The 19,701-nt window shown below is 30.1% G+C and overlaps 1 protein-coding gene and 1 long non-coding RNA gene across 2 annotated transcripts in view; one reads left to right on the forward strand and one right to left on the reverse strand.

Moving 5' to 3' along the window:
- LOC111629515 (ADP-ribosylation factor-like protein 8B) overlaps positions 1-9,212 on the reverse strand; it is a 34,786-nt gene extending 25,574 nt beyond the window's left edge. The window contains exons 1-2 of the mRNA XM_023373433.1: positions 8,991-9,212; positions 526-606 (exon numbers count right to left, since the gene is read on the reverse strand). Of these exons, the coding sequence (XP_023229201.1) occupies positions 526-606; positions 8,991-9,113 (204 nt within the window). The 5' untranslated portion in view covers positions 9,114-9,212. The remainder of the gene's footprint in view (positions 1-525; positions 607-8,990) is intronic.
- Positions 9,213-11,088: 1,876 nt separating this feature from the next.
- Positions 11,089-19,672, forward strand: LOC111629516. Its single transcript, XR_002757343.1, has 2 exons — positions 11,089-11,165; positions 18,493-19,672. It is a non-coding gene; the product is annotated as an uncharacterized LOC111629516 (long non-coding RNA).
- Positions 19,673-19,701: the final 29 nt, after the last annotated feature.

The raw sequence follows: 19,701 nt of genomic DNA on the forward strand, positions 1-19,701 counted from the left end.
ATCCGAAAGCATTCCAGTCGGCAAATTTAAATTTTCGCTAGTGCTGTGGCGCTGCAATCTTCGGCTATTTCTCGGGCTACTCAAATATTTTATGTTTTTGATACTAAATTAACAATCTGAAGTATAATTTTTTATTGTTTTTATATTTTTCAATAAATTTGTTTTGTTTGTACAAAATAAAAAAATAATTTTTAACGATACAATAGTCTTCGTTAGGCTTAACATCGACGAAAATTCAACGCGAAGCGACACGCAACGGAGAGAAATTTCAACATGGGATATAATTAATATATTTTTCGTACATGATTCGTTATCCGAAAAATAAGTTATCTGAACCACCCCAGTTCCCAATTGATTCGGATAAATGACGCTCTACTGTAGTATAAAGTCTTTTGAATAACTTTAAAATTAAGTTCTTAAAGATATGTTTTTATTACTACTTATCTTAGCATTAGCAATTCTTTGTCATCTTATAGGCTGATATAATTTAATGACAAAATTAAAAAAATGACTATCAATATATACCTTTATGACAACACTTCCTTTTGTAACTTTTCTCATATTGAATCCAACTGTAGGAATCATATCTTCACAAAATTGGCCGGACTAAATAAATATTAAAACAAGTGATAGTTTCAATATAAAAACAATTTAAAATTTAAAAAATTTTAAGTTTTAGCATAATAAATATTACGCAATTTTCAAAATTCAAATAAGTTGATTGTATCTTTTTGCTGTTTAACAAATTAAGCAATTAATTTAAAACTTAATATTTAAAAATTACTTTATTAAATATAAGATAATATAATCTCATATGCATAACAATCATAATACTGTACATGTCTTATAATCCATTGTTATCTTAGTACCAATAGCCACAAGCATGCAATTTTTTTTGGGTGGGTCTGGGGACACACTGGTGTACCTGGAAATGAGGCAGCTGATCAGCTAGCCAAACAGGCTGCTGCTTCAGGCTTACTCCTTGCTACAACAAAGTTTCTGCTTTGAAAATCAAGCAATGGACTTGAGAATTTGTTCTTGGTCAATGGTAAGAAGAATAGGATAATGGATCTACAGGCAGATTAACGCACACCTTTATCCCAAGCATTAACAAAAGACTTAAATGGAAACACTTTGAGCCAACCTTCTCCATGACCCAGTTAATTACGGGACATGGTAATTTCAACAGCTATTTAAAAACGTTTCATCTTAACCATTCAACAGTGAGGGATGGATATATCCATCCAGGGCGATTGTGTGGCAGTGGTGAGGGACAGATATATCTGTTAAATTCTTTTAGGGTATTGCCAAAAACTACTGCGAAAAAAACAATTCACATAAAAAATGAATTATGTAACAATAAAAAAAGACTTTTCTTTACTAGACATAACTGTTTACAAAATGTTTTTCTGAAATGGTAATGAGAAAAAACGCATGGAAAAATACTTTAAAAATGTCCCACGTTTATTCTCCACTACTTTGGGGTAACAACATACCTGACTATTGCACTGCTAAAAGGTTAAAAACATGGACATCTGCCCCTGCAACAGTACTTCAATCCAAGATAGCCAGCATTATTTGTGGGACTGTGAACTTTTTAAACAGGAGAGAGACAGACTCATGGGGCATGTGCTTCATGCCAGAAACAACTGGCCATGTCCTAATGACAGACTCACGGAAGACCCAAATGTTTATTGACATGTCATCAAGTTTCTGGAAACAACAGCAACACTCAACCCACCATGCAATCAACAGTCTGCTAGAAATGATTGATCAACTGGCTAACTTTTTCTCAGACAATTGTTCCAGGCTTCCAACCAGTTATGCTGCTCCATTGGCTCTCGCTACACATACACAGATTGTTCTTCCATTGTGTAACATGGTAAGTACCACTGTTTTCTCTTGTGCAATCATGCTCATGCACTCTTGCTACCTGTGTGTCCTGTATGTGCACTCCACGCGCATCTACTGCAGTGCAGTATTATCTATATTTGTTTGTAAAGTTTTTCTGTAATCCATTGTAAATTTTGGGCTTTACCATTCTGTATGCATCACTAATCTAATGTTTGTGTAACTTTTCTATACTCGTGTATTATTAACCTACTCACAGGTTATGTACTTATCTCCACTACTGTATTTTGTACAATGTCTAACATCAATTGAAAACCTCTTACACATTCATGAGGTATATTGTTATTACTCTTGTCTGCAATGTAATACCATCTGTAAACTGTTACTCAGTTTACATTACTGGCTTTTCCTATTATATACAGCACCTATGACTTGTCTTGCTGTGTTAGCACTCACAAGTAATTAACTTTTTTTTTTTTTACCCTTACCTTACCATTGTAATTACCTGATTATAATTGTATAATTTTCTCCACTTTCATGTTAATTACTGATGTTAATCCGAGGGCTGTGGAGTCGGAGTCATGGAGTTTTAGTGTTTTAGCCGGAGCTTGTGTATAAAGGGGTATAAAGTATAATAATACTATTAAATTTTGGTTCTTAATTAAAGGTCAACAGGGTGAAGACATAAAAGTGGTCATGTGTCATATCTCTTAATGAATATTTTACTCGTTATTAGCGTTCAAAATTTAAAAAATAAAAAGTAAAACTCGTCTGTACCCTCAAAGTAAGCTTTTTTGTCATTTTATAACAGTACAGTAAAACCCGTTAAGATGTTCTCGCCTACAATGTTAGAATGTGTATGGGGACAGGATTTAGTTCAACCACTCTGATGCTTAATAACTAACTCCTGTGTTAAACCATCTGACTCTGATTCTAACCACTCTGACGCTTAATAACTAACTCCTGTGTTAAACCATCTGACTCTGATTCTAACCACTCTGACACACAGAAATTATTAGGCTTTAATCAAACAGGGTGAACAAAATCATGCCCCCACACACAGTCTAACATCCACACATATAGAAAAAAACCTCGAATCTTTTGCATATGTTGAAATTTCAAGGTGCCCCGAGTCCAAAAATGTAAAAATTTGGAAGGGGTCATTTTTTGACCAAGCACTACACTTTCCCTCTGTTATATATAACAGCCGGAAAAGTAAACATTATCGAATACATATTTATATGTTGACTGTGTCATTACTTAGAGGAGTCTTAGCTTTGGAATAAAAAGTTTCTACGTTCTATCTTTATTAGAACTCTATTTATTGAACCTTTTATTCTGAGATCACGTGATGACAATTTTCGGGTCTCTTTCGGTAACAAGTCTGCCCCTGGTCAGAGTCGGAGTCGGATGGTAAGGAAAAGTCGGAGTTGGTAGATTTTTACGCGACTCCACAGCCCTGGTTAATCCTCTTGTCCTCTCGTTTTGCACACTTCTTGTAAGCGAAATCTCACTGTACATATCATGTTAATTATTATGTATATTTATGTAGTAGCTCTATATTTATACATTTTTATGTAGTCACCGCTGTCTGGTGCACATCAATGTATTTCAGTCAACTCTTTATCTGTAATATATATTGTTATGCTTTCAATAATTGTGATGCAGGCACCGTGTAATCTCACCTCTCTCCCGCACTTTGCCCCCTTTCATCCCCAATCCTTCATCTCCCTCACTCCCATTTCACCAACTTTTCTCCTCCAACCTCCAGGTCATACCTATGAGTGGAACCTGGAGGCACCCCCTCTTTCAATTAAAACGTACAGTACATGCCTTATACACTTGTATTACATTTCAAATCATCAAAACTTATTCTCATTCAGAATTATTAAAATTATTATTATCAAATTTTTATTTTTGCCAAAAACTATTTGAATTAAATTTTCTCAAATAATTGCTAAAATGTTATTGAACTGTTTGTGATCAGTGTGCAGTATGTATGTAATGTGTTAGTGTGTGGTGTAATAGAAATTATCCAGATTCATAAAAATATCTCAATAAGAAAAAGTTTTAAATTCCTGTTAAATATAGGCTATTTTTGTTAAATGTATCAGATGAGAGGAATAATTTGAAAAGAACAATCCCTTTCTAATAAAAAGGACTGCTACATATTTAATATTTTATTTGTACGTATGTTAAATGAGATGTCAAAATATCTTTCTTATATAAAAAATACCTTATTACAGTAGCTGAATGTCAGCAAGAATTATCTTAATAAAGGATGAAATATCCATTCAATTATGGAAACATAAAATCTTATCAATACCAATCAGCAACATTGCATGTTGATTCTGATATTGTGAAGGATAATTTGATAAACTATTATACAAAAATCAAAGAAAGCAGTCAATTTCAAATTGATCCTTAACAAAAATCTTCAGCAGTATGCAAAATAGATTTCACAGAACACTTTATAATAGAAAAGCATTGTTTAACACGTTTGATGTTACTAAAGTTACTATGTTTAACTGTGCATGTTTAGGTGCAATTGTTTGACACCAGTGAATATTTTCAATTTTAAACAATTCAGTTTTCATCTTGCATTATAGTAGTATGGCTGATATGTAGTAAAATATTCTATCCAATAATATAGTATCCATTATATTGTGCCTTTTTTGATCTTCCAAATATCAATACTGGTATAAACTGGAACTACACAATAACTAGAGAGACACAAAATACCTTATTACTTTTCCAGCAACTTAAACTTTAATAATATAACATTTTTGGCTCAATTGTTAATCAAACCAAAAATGTTAGTTATATACCAATTCCTGTCATAGGTGGCCTGCAATGACTAATTGTAATATTAGTAACCAACACTGAATTCCAATCCAATGCCTTGTGTGGGATACTGCCAAGGAAAAGATCAAAACAAGTTATAAGTGGATCCATGGCAAAAGTGGAATGCCATAAAGAGAACTACTTGCATGACTTTCCTTTAGCTAAAAGTTCATCATGAGGATAAGATTATGTTAAATGTTCTATTTGCAAAAGCACAATCAATATTGGCACAAGAGGACAGTTCTTTGAAAAGGCATACTGAATCAGAAAAACATGCGGTTGCTAGCATAGCAATTGAAAAATCATTGCTTGTATCATCATTCTTTCAGCCAGCTTCTGATTCTGCAGACAAGATATGAATTTTCTGTATGATCTAGAAATATTACGATGATTCAATTGTAATTTTATATTAAACTTTTCTACAAGTAATAAAGACAGAAATTCTGTACACTTGCCATTTAATTGAGCATAATTTGCCCATGGCCTCAGCATTGTGTGCAGGAGCATTGTTTAAGATGTTCCCAGACAACATAATAATATCTAAGTATCAGTGCAATGCAATTTTAAACATCATACATAATCAATGATTGCTTAGCTGAATACTCACAGTCCTACCTTGTAACACTCATGGAAAAACAATACATTTTCTATATCAGATGGAAATAACAATATAAATGTTAAAAAAATGTATCCAATGTCTGTTAAAATCTTTGATGTCAAGAAAAAAATGGTAATAAACAAAGTCTTTCATGTGCTTGAGTAAATCTGGTAAGAAAATGTTGGATGCATTGCATTAGCTACCTACAACACGGATTGAAAGAATTGCATTTCTCTTGGACAATGTAACTTGCAACACAAAAGTTAGAAATAGCCTGAAAATGAGAATTCAACAATATAATCCTGCAGTGCATGTACATGGCTGTTCATGTCACATAGTGCACAATCAGAGCTGCATTAAGCTTTCCATAGGCCTAGGCACTTTTCAATTTTTTAAATATAATCTTTTTTGTTTTTAAATTATTTCCAGATTGCAAAACAGTACAAGAGTTATTGCTGCTGCAAAAGCAGCAGAAATTAGTATCTAATACAAATATTGATTGTTCTTAGAATATATATGTCAATGTTAGGATTGAATTCTGATGGAGAATGATCTTTTTCAACATTAAATTGCATTAAAAATCATTTAAGATTAATTTGGCTCAAACAAAATTATCATATTAATCTGTACTTTTCATAGAAAAGAAAATATTAAAACAGTTGCCAGTTCAGGAAATTATTAAAGATTTTGCACACAAAAAGTGTAGAAAAGTCTACATAAACTAAGCTGATTGAGCAAAAATTTAATGTTTTATTCTACTTCTCATAACTTCTATTTTTTCAATTGTTAATTTCATAGACCCTAGGAACTGTGCCTAATGGATCAAGTAGCTTGTAAGTACGGCTCTGATGGGACAATGTCAAAGCTAATGTTTCTTAATGCAAAGAGCACAAATGTATAGAATGATCTCGCTCATTTGTTTCTATAATACCACATGTAATGACGTGTCCCTCTAGTAATAATTGTTCTATAAAATTTCTCGATAAACAGCTACAAGCAGTATATATCATTATATTGGACAGTAATATATGATTAATTTTATGTTGACTGGTTACAATGAATCTAGTTAACTATTTGCACTGTCCATAATTCAACACTAGCACTGTCCATAATTCAACAAAGATGACAAGTAGATTTCCAAAATGAGACTGAATTTGATGTGGAAAACTTTTTAACAGACATATTTTTGGTTTAAATATTCCAATGTTAGAAAGCATATGCTCAAAGAATTTTGTGAATTTGATGATATGCAGTTTAAACAAATTATCAGGCATGTTAGTGTGAGATGATTGAGCTCAGAGATTGAACAGAGTTTTACAGAAGTCTGAAGAATTGAAATCATACTTTCTGCCCAGCAGTAAATCAGCATCACATTTCAAGAGACTAGAAAAAGAAAGTATTTAGAGTTCCACTTACTGAAGTATATCTTCTTTTCTTGCAATCAGTACTGCCAGTCTTGATCACATTTAATTTAACTTTACAAAAAGAAGAGCCTAAGATCCCAAAGTTACATGATCAGATAAACAGGTTACTGAAAACATCAATGAGTCAATTTATGTTACTTGAACATATGCATAATGCAAGAGGCCAACATCTTGATATCACATTGACAGCACAGGCACCCATGACACAGATCTGTACATTGCCAGATGTACCAATCAGCAACATTGCATGTACAGTACCAAAGCAGTGTATAACCAACATTCAAGATGTTATTTTACCAAACATAGCTTGTAGTTCTATACAGAATTATGTAGTTTGAAATATTGCAAGAAACTGTGGAATATTTAGTGTGCAAACTCCCTTTTGCTGACATTGTTACAAAGAATAGTATATTTTTAAGTTTTGACAAGAAATGTAGTTATTAGCAAATTGAATATTTTTGTGACAGGTATCAAAAAATGCTGAAGTTCATTCCACAGGACAGGGATGCATACAATGAATTTCATGACTTTAAGGACTCTATTTGCATTTTTCATGAACTATAGAGGGTGCTGCATTTTTACAAAATGGCTACTTTATCTGGGTCTCTTGTAACTAGTCAACATAAAATTAATCATATATTACTGTCCAATATAATGATATATACTGCTTGTAGCTGTTTATCGAGAAATTTTATAGAACAATTATTGCTAGAGGGACACGTCATTACATGTGGTATTATAGAAACAAATGAGCGAGATCGTTCTATACATTTGTGCTCTTTGCATTAAGAAACATTAGCTTTGACATTGTCCCATCAGGGCCATACTTACAAGCTACATGACTTTTTTTGCTAAGAGACTCAAGTTTCAAGGGGTCTCAAAAATTTCTACAAAAAAGAAAATTAAAGTCAAATTTTGTAATAAAATTTTTTTTACAAACCAACAAAATATACTTTAAATACTACACAAAATAAAAAGTAACTAATATGTTTATGTTAATTCTTTTCTTTTTATGATTGACTTCTAAAAATGATGTGAAAGGTTGGTAAGGGGCTTCACACAGAGTTCAGCTTAGGCCTCAAAATGCTTAAATCCAGCTTTGTGTCCACACAAAATTATTGGCATTTTAAACTTTAAGAAAAAATCCTTTAAAACTGGGAGTATAACTTATAAAGCCAGACAATCAGGAAACTTTTTTCCAATTCTTAATTTAACTATCGAATCCACTCTTTCGGTCGGTTATAATTATGAGCTTCTGCAAATTTTGATTTCCAAATAATCATGTGGGAATACATGAAAACTTACATTGGACTCCTGTATGGCTTTGAAATTGCAATTTGAGACACAACAGAAAGCTTTGCTTTTTCTATTGCTACTCATCTTTATTGTTGCAAATACACAAGAATGATTCAAACACCCAGATAAAATAGTTTTGTTTTTAAACATCAGAGGGCGAGCATCCAGTGGTAAAATAGTGTTGGGAATTGATTGGAAACAGTAGAATGATCTGAATGAGATGAAAGCTGTTAATGATGTCTATGGGTTTCCATTGCTCACAAGGTTGAAAAACTAGTTGTAATACAAAACAGCAATGCTAATGAAGACTGAGTGTTTTCATCTGTCAAAACAAAATTGAATTCAAAGGTCAACTGAATAATTCCAGAACTCCATCATTCTTAGTCGTCATTAAACTAAATGGATTCGGCAACAAAAAATGTTAGCAGTTTGAGGCTGCTTAGGATATCTTGATTAATTAATTTAAAGTGAATTAGTGTATCAAGGAACATAACCTACAGCATAAAGGAACATAATATGTAATTTATAATGTAGTATTAAATCTTGTATATGATTTATGTGTTTTGTAATGAATTGTATTCCTTTTGTAATGTAATATACTGTTTTGACTATAATGTTGCTCATAATTAGCCTATATGTAATGAACCTTCCTGCTGAATAATAAATAGCCATTTCCTTCTCTGGTTAACCCAAACAAACAATCCTGGTTGAGATGATTGCACATGTCAAACTTATATACGTAACATTTACCAATGCATATTGTTTTATATTTTTCCAAAAAATTCAACATTTGCAACTACATTTGGACCACTATCAAGACATGTCAATCCACACGTGCAAAATTTAACAAACATGATCATTTCACGAAATTAACTCATAGATTATAATTTGTGCATTTCATCTACGATTTATTTATGTACCTGTTTAAAATTACATATAAAATAATTAAAACGAAAGAGATTTAGAAAGATACTTGCAGATATAACATTGATAAACGTTGTTTTTCCCGAATATTGCAAACCAATTAAAGTCAATTCCATTTCCTCTTTCCAGAAAAGGCTTCGAAACCAATCAAAAATTCTATTTATGAAAGCCAACATAATTTCCTCCTTCTTTTAGTATTAATTTCTTAACAAAATAATTTGAAAGTCGTTCACAATCATATGATTACAATCATGTGACTTAACTTTTAAATACGACATCTGGTGGAAAATTGTTCATAAAATTATGATCATAATATAGATTTGTCATTTTTGTTTTTTAGAAAAAATCAATAGATTTGATGAATATTTTTATATAAAAATATGCATAAAATAAATGGGAGCGAACGAAAATAAATATTCTCAAAACTTTGAGATTTTTTTTTATATCTAAAATACTTTTTTTTCTTTAAACTCTTTCCGCCCTGTGGGCACTGAGAGGGCGTCTTATAGCAAGCCCATTATGGGTTCGGCCAGGCCCATAATGGGGCGACCTGGTGGTAAGATAGAGCCCGCTCTAGGGGTGGACAACCCGGACATTTGTCCGGGGGCGGCATTTTGGTTGTGAATGTGACGAAATAGTTTTAAGTTAAATACTTAATTAATCGAAATTTATATTTGTCGATTTTTTTCCTGTGGATAAAGTTACCATGCAATTTACATTTCGTATTTATTATTTTTGCCTAAAAGCTAAGAAAATATTTGCATTCCTTAATTCTTGAAGAAAATAACCATAAAAGAGTGCTTTTGGGCAAAAAGGAAAGCATAAGCAACAATGTTAAATTTTGTCCCAAACCCACCTTAAGAATACTGCCGATCATACCAATAACTGTAGCTAATGGGGGAAAGGCGTTTCTCTAAATAAAATTTAATTAAAAACATTTTACGTTCCACTACCACGCAAAATCATCTTAACAGTTTGGCCATTTTGGTGATTGCGCATGAAACTGCCGATCAAGTAAACTTAAAAGAGTTAATAAGAAAGTTTGCAGAACTAAACGTGAGAAAAAAGTTTCTTTTGATTTTAATATAGTTGATGTACTTTTTGTTTAGTTTTTACAGGATATAAGTTTTTTTGTTTGATTGAACTGTACAGTAAGGCATTTTTGTAATATCATAAAAATGCATCTAGTTAACAATTTGTAACTAGGTACAGGTATATTTTAATTTTTACTGTTTTGTACTACTTGATTGTTAATTTTATAGTACATGTTTCTCTCTAAATAAATTTAAGAGGCGACAATTTGTCTTTTTGTCCGGGACGACATAAATGCTTGAGCGGGCGCTGGGTGAGGACAGGGTACAGACATATCCGGACGGACCTCGCTCCCGAAAAATTTCTGGGGATTTATCGACCCGTCTGGATTCGAACCCGGTTTTCCCATAGCGGTAGACTGACACTTTGACCGCTCGGCCATCAGACCTAAGGTCTAAAATACTGAAAATAGAAACATTTTTTTAATACATGCGAAATGTACTTTTGCTGATTTTGATGTTGAAAAGAAATTATATAAAAACACAATTCTTAAAAATGTTAAATCTTTTCATATTTCGTAATTTAAATCACTGTTGTTGTTCATTCAGCATTATCAATGTTTTTAAACGCCAGACTGTAGCAAATGTAATTAAAAATAGAATTTATATGTTTAAATAAACTAAAACATATAAATTCTAAATTATGCGGATTTTGATTCTCGGCAATAATTGTAGCGACCGCTAAATACTGAAACAATATCTAGAGGCCCACCATTAGCCAAGTAGATAAAATCACCGAACAACTGTTAGTTGGTCGCAAGCTCGCACTATATCAACAGGCTAGCCAAGTGAGTTTTCCGGCTTTTCTCCTTCTGTAACGCCTGAATAGGGCTTTAAAAGACCTCCCGGAAGGCATCCCCCTAAGCAGATTGCCCAAGTGTTGCTTTGCCAAAACAAAACAAAACAAAACAAACACTTTAAGTGCTCGGGCAACTATCCTTGGCCCTGGTGTTAAATTTCAAATTATAAATAATACAGTACTTTATTATTGTAGTTTAGAAATTTTCTATTTGGCAACACTTACTTCCATCGTTTTCAACACTCCTTCTGTAAGAGGGATTGTTGTTTTCCATGGCTCTGTTTGACGTTTGTAAAATGATTTTAATTTCTATTAACGATCGATTATGTCGCGAAACTGTAAGTCATATTTAAACCCAGTTTTTGTTCTTTGAAAAATCTATTTTGGTTTACTAATTTTAAACAGTTCTATAAAGCTGAAAAGTGATGTTGAAAGAAACATTTCAGGGAATGATTATAATTTTCTTTTCACAATATTAGTGAATTTTATATTCATAATTTGACGAAAACCTTTTTAATCGTTTCCTTAAATACTCTACAAGTAACTGAAATCCTTACCGTACAGAGTGATCACAAAGCTCCTTTAATTAGAGTTGTCATAACTAAATCATAGAAAAGAGGACACCAAACAAGTTGTAAAGATTGATTGAATATCCATTTATTTTAATATAAGTTTTATTTTATAATAAATAAATGCATATATTTTAGTATTTTCATTTTGTTTTCTTTTGTTATGTTTATTTGTGTGTGTATAAAAATCCACAACAAAAATTTTACTTTCAAAAAGAGGATTTATTGTAATCCTACTTTAATGCTAATTAGATATTAAGAGTTTTTTTTAAAAATTCTTTCTGCCCTGTGGGCACTAGAGGGCCTCTTTTTAGCAAGGCCACAATGGATGGCCAGGCAGTGAGGGACGGGGCCCGATGTATCCAGACGAACTACCACCCAAAAAATTCCTGGGGATTTTTCAACCTATCTGGATTCAATCCTGGGTCCCCAGAACGGTAGGCTGCCTCCTTTAACACTTTGCCATCTGGCTGTCAAAGGTATTAAGGATAAGGAAAGGAAAGGAAAAGGATAAGGAAAGGATAAAAGGATAATTATGATTTTCTCCATTCTCCTCTTAAATTTTAACTTACCCAACATTTTGAATATCTGTCATGTTGATAATTGGAAACTGTTAAAATAGTTTGATAACTGTTTTTAGGTCAACTATTGTAAGATAGACTTGAATTTTAAATTTTATAAATGTCCCAAAGTGCATTGTCAAATATTGAGTCTGGAGTTTGAGATTCGGGGTGCAATCTTGTGTACAGATACTTTGTGGCCTTCTATACAGATCACGTGTTCATCCAAAGAAAGAAAATCCCTACAGATTAAATTTAAACATTATTATTTTAATAAGAATATTCGGTATAATACTTTTAAAAATAATTTAATTGTTATAGAATGCTTTGTTAAAAGTTCCACTAAAACAGGGTTGAATACGTAATGCTAACTTAGCTGATTAGATTTTTTGGAATGTTATTAAATATATATAGTTCAAATAACTCCAGGCACTAGAAATTATTTTCCTAAATGGAGATGTGATTCCATATTTAATATCTAAAGATTAAACAAAGAAAACTCATTACTGTTATAATGAAGTGCATCTAGGTAGTTCCTACATGCGACATACAAGATGGCAACCATTGCAACTAATAAATACTGTTCCACACAATGCACTTAGGTAGCCCCTAGGGTGTGAAGGTCAGTTTTTAACATGTATTAGTCTACTGCCTATTCTACAAGCTTTGCATGTAGACATGCACCTCAGTGGGGACCAGCCCCCACACCCCCAAAAACTATATAACATCAAGTACTCCATGAATAGTCAAATGGGCTACTTGAAGCCAGGATAGTCATGTGGGCTAAATAATTAAACGCCATAGTCTTGGAAGTACCACCATTGCGGCTACCTAGATGCACTTCTACCATATTAATTAAATCATTTCATGTACATTTGTGTTGATTTGAATGTTTTCTTTTTTCGTTCTATGATTGAATGCTGTTTGTTATAAAAAATAAAATGAATGAAAATAGTTTATCTTGTTCCAATAAAGCATTTTTTGTTATATTTCTAAAAAAGCTGTTGTCTGTTGTTTGTTTGTTAACAGTTTTAACCATTCAGTTAGAACATCAAATTTTCAATACATTTAGAAAGTAAATTGATAGTTGATTTTGATATATTTTTCTTACATCATAAACTATTAATTGCATACAAACTTTTATAAACCTATAAAAGTTAATGATATAGTACACAAACATTTGAGAAGTGTTTTAAAATTATTTTCTTATTAGATAACATGTATATTCTCTCTTCCTATTAAAATTGTTACAATATTATTAACTTTGCATTTATTCATGCAATATAATGATTTTGAAATAAATTTTTTCCTAAAAACTTCAATAATTTGATACATGGATCAGATTGCTTATTTTTAATTTTTTTTCAAAAATGTTATTTGTATCTAAATATTTCTTTGAAGATTTTAGTTTATCTAAATCATTTAAAATTTAATTGTTTTATTCATATTATTTTTAGATATATTTACATGACTTCATCTCTCAGTTTTGAAAAGATTTATAAATTTTATCATAATAAATATCATGAGTACTGTATATTCTTGTTTCATTATAAAAATTTGATAAATAAATTAATCAAAAATTAAATTCTATGTATATTCAATTAGTGTAATTTTAAAAAATTTTATTTTTATGTGCATATTTTGTTACTTTTTATAATTATTCAATTGATGGTTGATGCTTGTTTTAGATATAGGCTGATCATTGATTTTTCTGATACCTCTTTATGCTGGACAGAATTACAAGAGGGTACACTTAAAATTCTTGCAACCTCCAGATTATCCTTTCTTATTCTGGGAAAGAGTATAGTCTTTCACAGAATAAGAATGTTTATTAGTCTACACACTCTAAGGAAACTAATTCCATGTTCATTATGAAGAAAGTAAAATATAAGTATAGAACATGTATCAGAAAATTATAAGATGTTTAAACTGTTATTATCCGTTTGAAATTTTTACTATTTTTGCAAGAAATCTGCAATTATAAAAATACAAAAAAATATCATGATGTGGTATGAATTTTCATTATTTAGTTATGGCAGTGGAGTGATACACATTTAAGGTCCAATATATTGTTCAATTTTTATTCTAGAAAATACTGTAATATTGTGAATGGTGACAGATGATATTGTATATATATAGCATAGATTCATTTAGATTGTGTACATTGCAACTGTTGGCAATTCATTTTGTATGACTTAACTATAGAAAAGTAAATTAAATAAATGTAAGGAAGATGCAAACTTCAATAACACCAACTCACATTTAATTTATTCTTAATTCTACAATGCTTTAGAAATATGAAGGTATGTAATTATTGATCCAGGATATACTGTTGAGTTGTTATGCAACCTCAGTTGTTCTGACAAAACCATTCTGGAAAGGTTTGGAACTGAGCATGCCAGAAAATTGGTGATGAAACCTGTACTTTTATTTTAAGTAAAAATAATAATAAATATTTTGCCTATTTAGATTTTATGAAGATACAACATACATTTATACAGTCATTAAAAATAGTGAGATTATTGATGTCTTTTTGCTAAGCTATAACTTTGATATAAAAACAATTTTTTAGCATACTGTACTTTATTAAATACAAGTTGTCAAAAATGATGGAAGAAATGAAAATATTAATGTTTACTTAGAAGAAATTTTATAGTTTATGATAAAACTATACAAACTTTATAATCTTTCATAAATAATAGTTGTCTAATAATTTGCCTTGTCTAAATCCAAAATATAATTTTTTAGTTCTCACTGTTGTAGCAACATAATTCTAACTTAGCCAATTTTGTCAACCTTTGAACTTAGGTGTGTGTACCATCTAGTAAAATTAGTACATTTAACTTGTGGTGTAAAATTTCCACTATAAATAACATTATTAAATGAATTTTGTCAATTCTATATTTAAGATATAATAATTTTTGAGTTTCAATTCACTTACATTCAAGGGAATCAGTTATTTCCAATGTGATGGCCCAACTTAAAATTAACTAAAGTACATTGCAAAATGCAATAAACTTTATTTTTCTTATCATTTGATAAATATTAACAATCAGTTTTGCTTACCATTAAAGTTTCTGTAAAAAATTACTGATTTTACCAAACAACATTGAAAAAACTAAAATAATATGATTAATGGGTAGTACTGAGAAAAATATGAATTCAAATGTAAAGCTGGCGATGTACTGTACAGAGATGGGATATTATATTACTAGGTAAGATGCTCATTTTTATTCTTAAATAATATACAGTACAATAGAATAGAAATATGATTTAACATTTTCAAGGAATGATGGAAGAAAATGCATAAAATCACAGAATATGTAAAATCCAAACATCCTTAAAAAAAGCATGCATAACATACAAACATATGTATATATGCATTCAAAATAGGTAAAGTGAAGGAAAATGTAGATTACCAGTATAAATGCTTCTGTGAAAGCATTTACTTTATTTCATACAATGTAATGTACTTCATTTGGCACCTCTACACATGTTTTACACAAAGATGATACACTATTAAACTGTCTTTTAAAAGTAATCAAGGATACTTGTTTGTTTCTTGTTGAGGATTTGATGCATTTTCATCATCATGGTTTCTAAGTTTGATTAAAGAAACACATTTTTATCAATATCATCACAACCATTGGGCATTAAGTATCTTTGGTGTTTTGCACTTGTTGCTGTAATGTCATAATGTTGGATTTGAAGCTGGATAGGAATACTGGCTCTGGACCACAATCTATAGTAAACTTCAAAAATTGACTTGATATTGCTTTACTTGTTGTGAAAATCTTTAAATCCAGTAATAGTTTTCAAGGTGTCAAACTATAAAATATTGTTCTCTTGTTATCACAGGGTAATGAAGCAATCTTGATAATTCATTCAACTTTTATAATTGTCTTGATAATCTGAACATGAAATACAGTACATTTTTTTGAAAAATGTTATTTGAGGTGAAACTTGTGTAAGGATTGAGTTTTTGATGCATTAAATCGAAAAAAACACACAAAATCAAAAAAGATGCTGAATGTGGTAACATTAATATTGTGGTTTATGAAGATTTGAGGGGACTGGTGAAAAAATATGTTAAATTGAATGTAATACATAATACATAAATTGAATGTTTGTAATACATAAAGTATTACAAACATTCAATTTATGTATTGTTTATGTTATGTATTGTTAAATTAATGTTTGTAATACTTTCTATTGTATTACATTTTTTACAATAGATATATGCTAATTAAGGTAGAATTGCTAAGATTATAAAAAGTACAAACTCCTTTTTTTTTAATATTATAAGCGTTTTATATATAATTGTTTTAAAAATTTTTCCCTCTGATTTTATTCTGAAATATCATTCACAAATTTGAGAATTGTTAAATTTAAGTATACTAGAATTATAAGTACGTGTTTGGACAGTAGTTTCTTCAATCTTAGCTAATCTAATTAAATATTAGAATTAAGATGTGAAATGTGTTGCTTTTTTTATTTTGTTTTTTCTTAGTTTACTAAAATGCAAAATAATAGTAGTAATTTCTTTTTTGTTTCAAATTCATATAATAAAATTCTCTAATTTTATTAAATGACAGTCATTTCATAAAAAAGATATTAATTGAAAAGTAAGTAGAGTATATTTACAAAGGGCATAGTTTCTCAATTCTTATATCAGCAATATAGCAATGTTCTGAAGACTAAATACTTTTTCATTGTGATGGTGTAATTAAAACAATTTTAATATATAAAAAAGTTGTTTTTAATATTTTACATTACTATAATACACTTAAATACATGCAGTTGAATTATTATTTACAAATATGATTACTGATTAAATTGTATTTTCAGTCATGAGATTGGGAGTGGGGATGGAGTCATCACTATCATATATAATTATCACTGTAATGCATTTTCATGCACACATCTAATATTTTGGATTAAATTCTACATTTTTGTTATGTTTCTCAGAGTTTGGGCTCCCCCTAAAACATCCTAAAAACATTATTGTCAGACTTAGAAGGCTAAACTTTCAGGATAACTATCTTAATTAGAAGAATGAAATTTGAGGACATGATGCAAAGCAGGTTAAATAAAAGCATTTAACCTTCTGCAAATTAAATGAATAAAAATTAAGCCCTGAACCCTGTTGGGTTAATTTTATCTTGAAGATTATATATTTATAAATTTAAAGTGCATTTTTATTAAAATGAAATAAAACAAAGATTTATTTTTTAAAATATATTTATAATAAGACACAAACAAACATTCATCTACTTATGACTAATTGAAAATTTAAACTGTCTATAGAACCAATTTTTTAAAATATTCTTTTTTGTAATATTTTAATACTTATTAGTATAATCTAGCCATATTAATTTTTAAAAATTAAGAGGAAAATTAATTTCTATAGTTTATCTTGGCAAGATCATTTCATTGCATATAAAATGTGAGCATTTAGACATGGTGAATTACATTTTATGCATGTATTTTGAGTCTTGTGATATATATTTCTCAGACACTCAGAGCATCTCTGAATTATTTTAGCTCATTTTGGAAGTGTTTCTTGAGGACTTCTCCAGTATGTTCATGAAGTTGTTTACATAAATCTCAGGGTAGTCTCTCATTATCCTTTCTGTTTCTTATGTGTTCTAATGACAATCCCAATTTCCTCTGTTTTTAGTTTTTCCCTTTTCTGCTTCATGATTCAACACATATATTAATATAGCAGTAATGCCTGCATGGTTTAACATTAAAAAATGTGAGTGGCCATTGTTTAGAATTACACAACACATCTTAGGTTCTTGCAAGTTTATTCATAACATCAACTCCACTTTCTGTTTGATTAAAAATATTATAACAGATGGTTTCCTTTTATCTCTACTTTCTGTATCCAACTCCTGATCATGGTGTAAGGTGGACATCAGATATACAAACTTGTGTGTTTTGGAATTTAGGAGACAAGAGTAACATCTTTTTGAAATCCTAATAGAGATATTTCTTTGCACTATGCCTTGAATTATGGCAGAATGTAAAATTTTTTGCTCAAATCTGGCATGAAAGATGATTCAGTACTTGTTGGTAACTTCAGCAACTGCTTCACTACCAGAACCTGATTGCATACCCAAATGATCTAATTCATCATCACCATAAGGAAAAAAAATATCATCATGGGAGAAATTGCTATTTTCCTCTAAATGAGTTGAAGAAGTACCAAAAGTCTTTCTTAAAATCTTTTATCAAAAACAAACATAAAATGATATAAATAAGCAAAAATTTTAGATTTTAGAAACAAAAACAAAAAGCATGTTACTTACTTTATTTATTATATTCCAAACCACATGATTTAAAATATCCAGACACACTTTAAGCATGTGCTCAAGTTATGACATCATATAGCATAAAGATTTACTACTATAATGCCAAGCGATACATCTCAACTTCAGCTACTCAAAAAACCAGATCACTTGCATTTATTTTGAAATAAATATGACAGTTTTAAAAATACTGGGGATAATTTAAACCTATCTGTTTCATAGGAGGTTAAATGCAGAAGACAACTATAGTTCATGAAGATTAATCATGACTAGATACAAGGTATAACAGTTAATATTTTCTTGAGTTATTATTTTAATTAATGATTCTTAATCCTAATAATAATTGAAAATTTTTTATTTATTTTAATATTTCAGAATAATTCGCAGTAATTTTGCAGGGAGTTCAATGAAAATATCTTATAATAGAAGTCAATTGTTTGAAACAATTTACTTTAAAAAAGTGGCAAATATATTGCTACAACAAATTTTTCTCCAACATTCCATTCAAGAATTAGGCAATTTTGCCTGTTCCAGCTTCAATGGTCACCTCAATGGTATTTGTTTGGAAATAAGTAATATAAAACCTTCAATCTTTTTCTAGCAATTTCCTTTAATTGAACTAACATTTTCAGCTATGTTTGATGGCCTTTCTTTGGAAACTTTGGAACTTTCAAGTTGAATGTTATTTTTTTTTACATGGACAAGGATTTTTGTTTCACCCCTATCTCTTAACCTGTCCAGCTTGTCCTGTCAGTTGCCTGCATATGCTACTGTTGTAGTCTCAGAATTATGCAATCCTCTTTACCAAGCCATAAGCCTTTGTCAAAGTACATCATGGGGAAGGCTAATTGCTATGACAAACTGAAACATAATTCAGTCATATTTTGATATGTCATAGCAGTATAACTATACGAAAGTTAGAAATTGGAGAATTGGGCAAAAATTCTTCACTTATAAAAAAAGTTTTATTTATCTAGACATAATCTACAGGTTAATGTTTTATAAATTATTATTATTAATTTATTTTGGCTAATTTGACTAACTTTTGTCAATAATTTTTATTTTTTAAGTATGTACTGTACATTTTAGACAGTATCAACAAAGTAATCAGCTTAACACAAATAAATACATTTAAGTACATTTACTGTCACACATTGTTTGAAACTAATCTATTTATTTATCAACTCAAACAATGTAAGACAATAAATTAATGTTAATCATTTATCAATATATCATTAGACAATGGATATAGATAATCATTGCTCTAGAAATGTAATTTCATGAATTGATGACTAACAAATTTACTAATAAACATCTGTCAACAAACCAGATGATGACTTGATATTGCTGACTTTCAACTATAGTGAGAAAAATTGTGCAGTTGGTATCTAGAGTGAGAAGAATAATAACAGCTCTAACTGTTTAATTAAT

This window comes from Centruroides sculpturatus, unplaced genomic scaffold (genome assembly GCF_000671375.1).
Source record: "Centruroides sculpturatus isolate CEXI.00-Female unplaced genomic scaffold, Cexi_2.0 scaffold364, whole genome shotgun sequence".
Lineage (NCBI taxonomy): Eukaryota > Metazoa > Arthropoda > Arachnida > Scorpiones > Buthidae > Centruroides > Centruroides sculpturatus.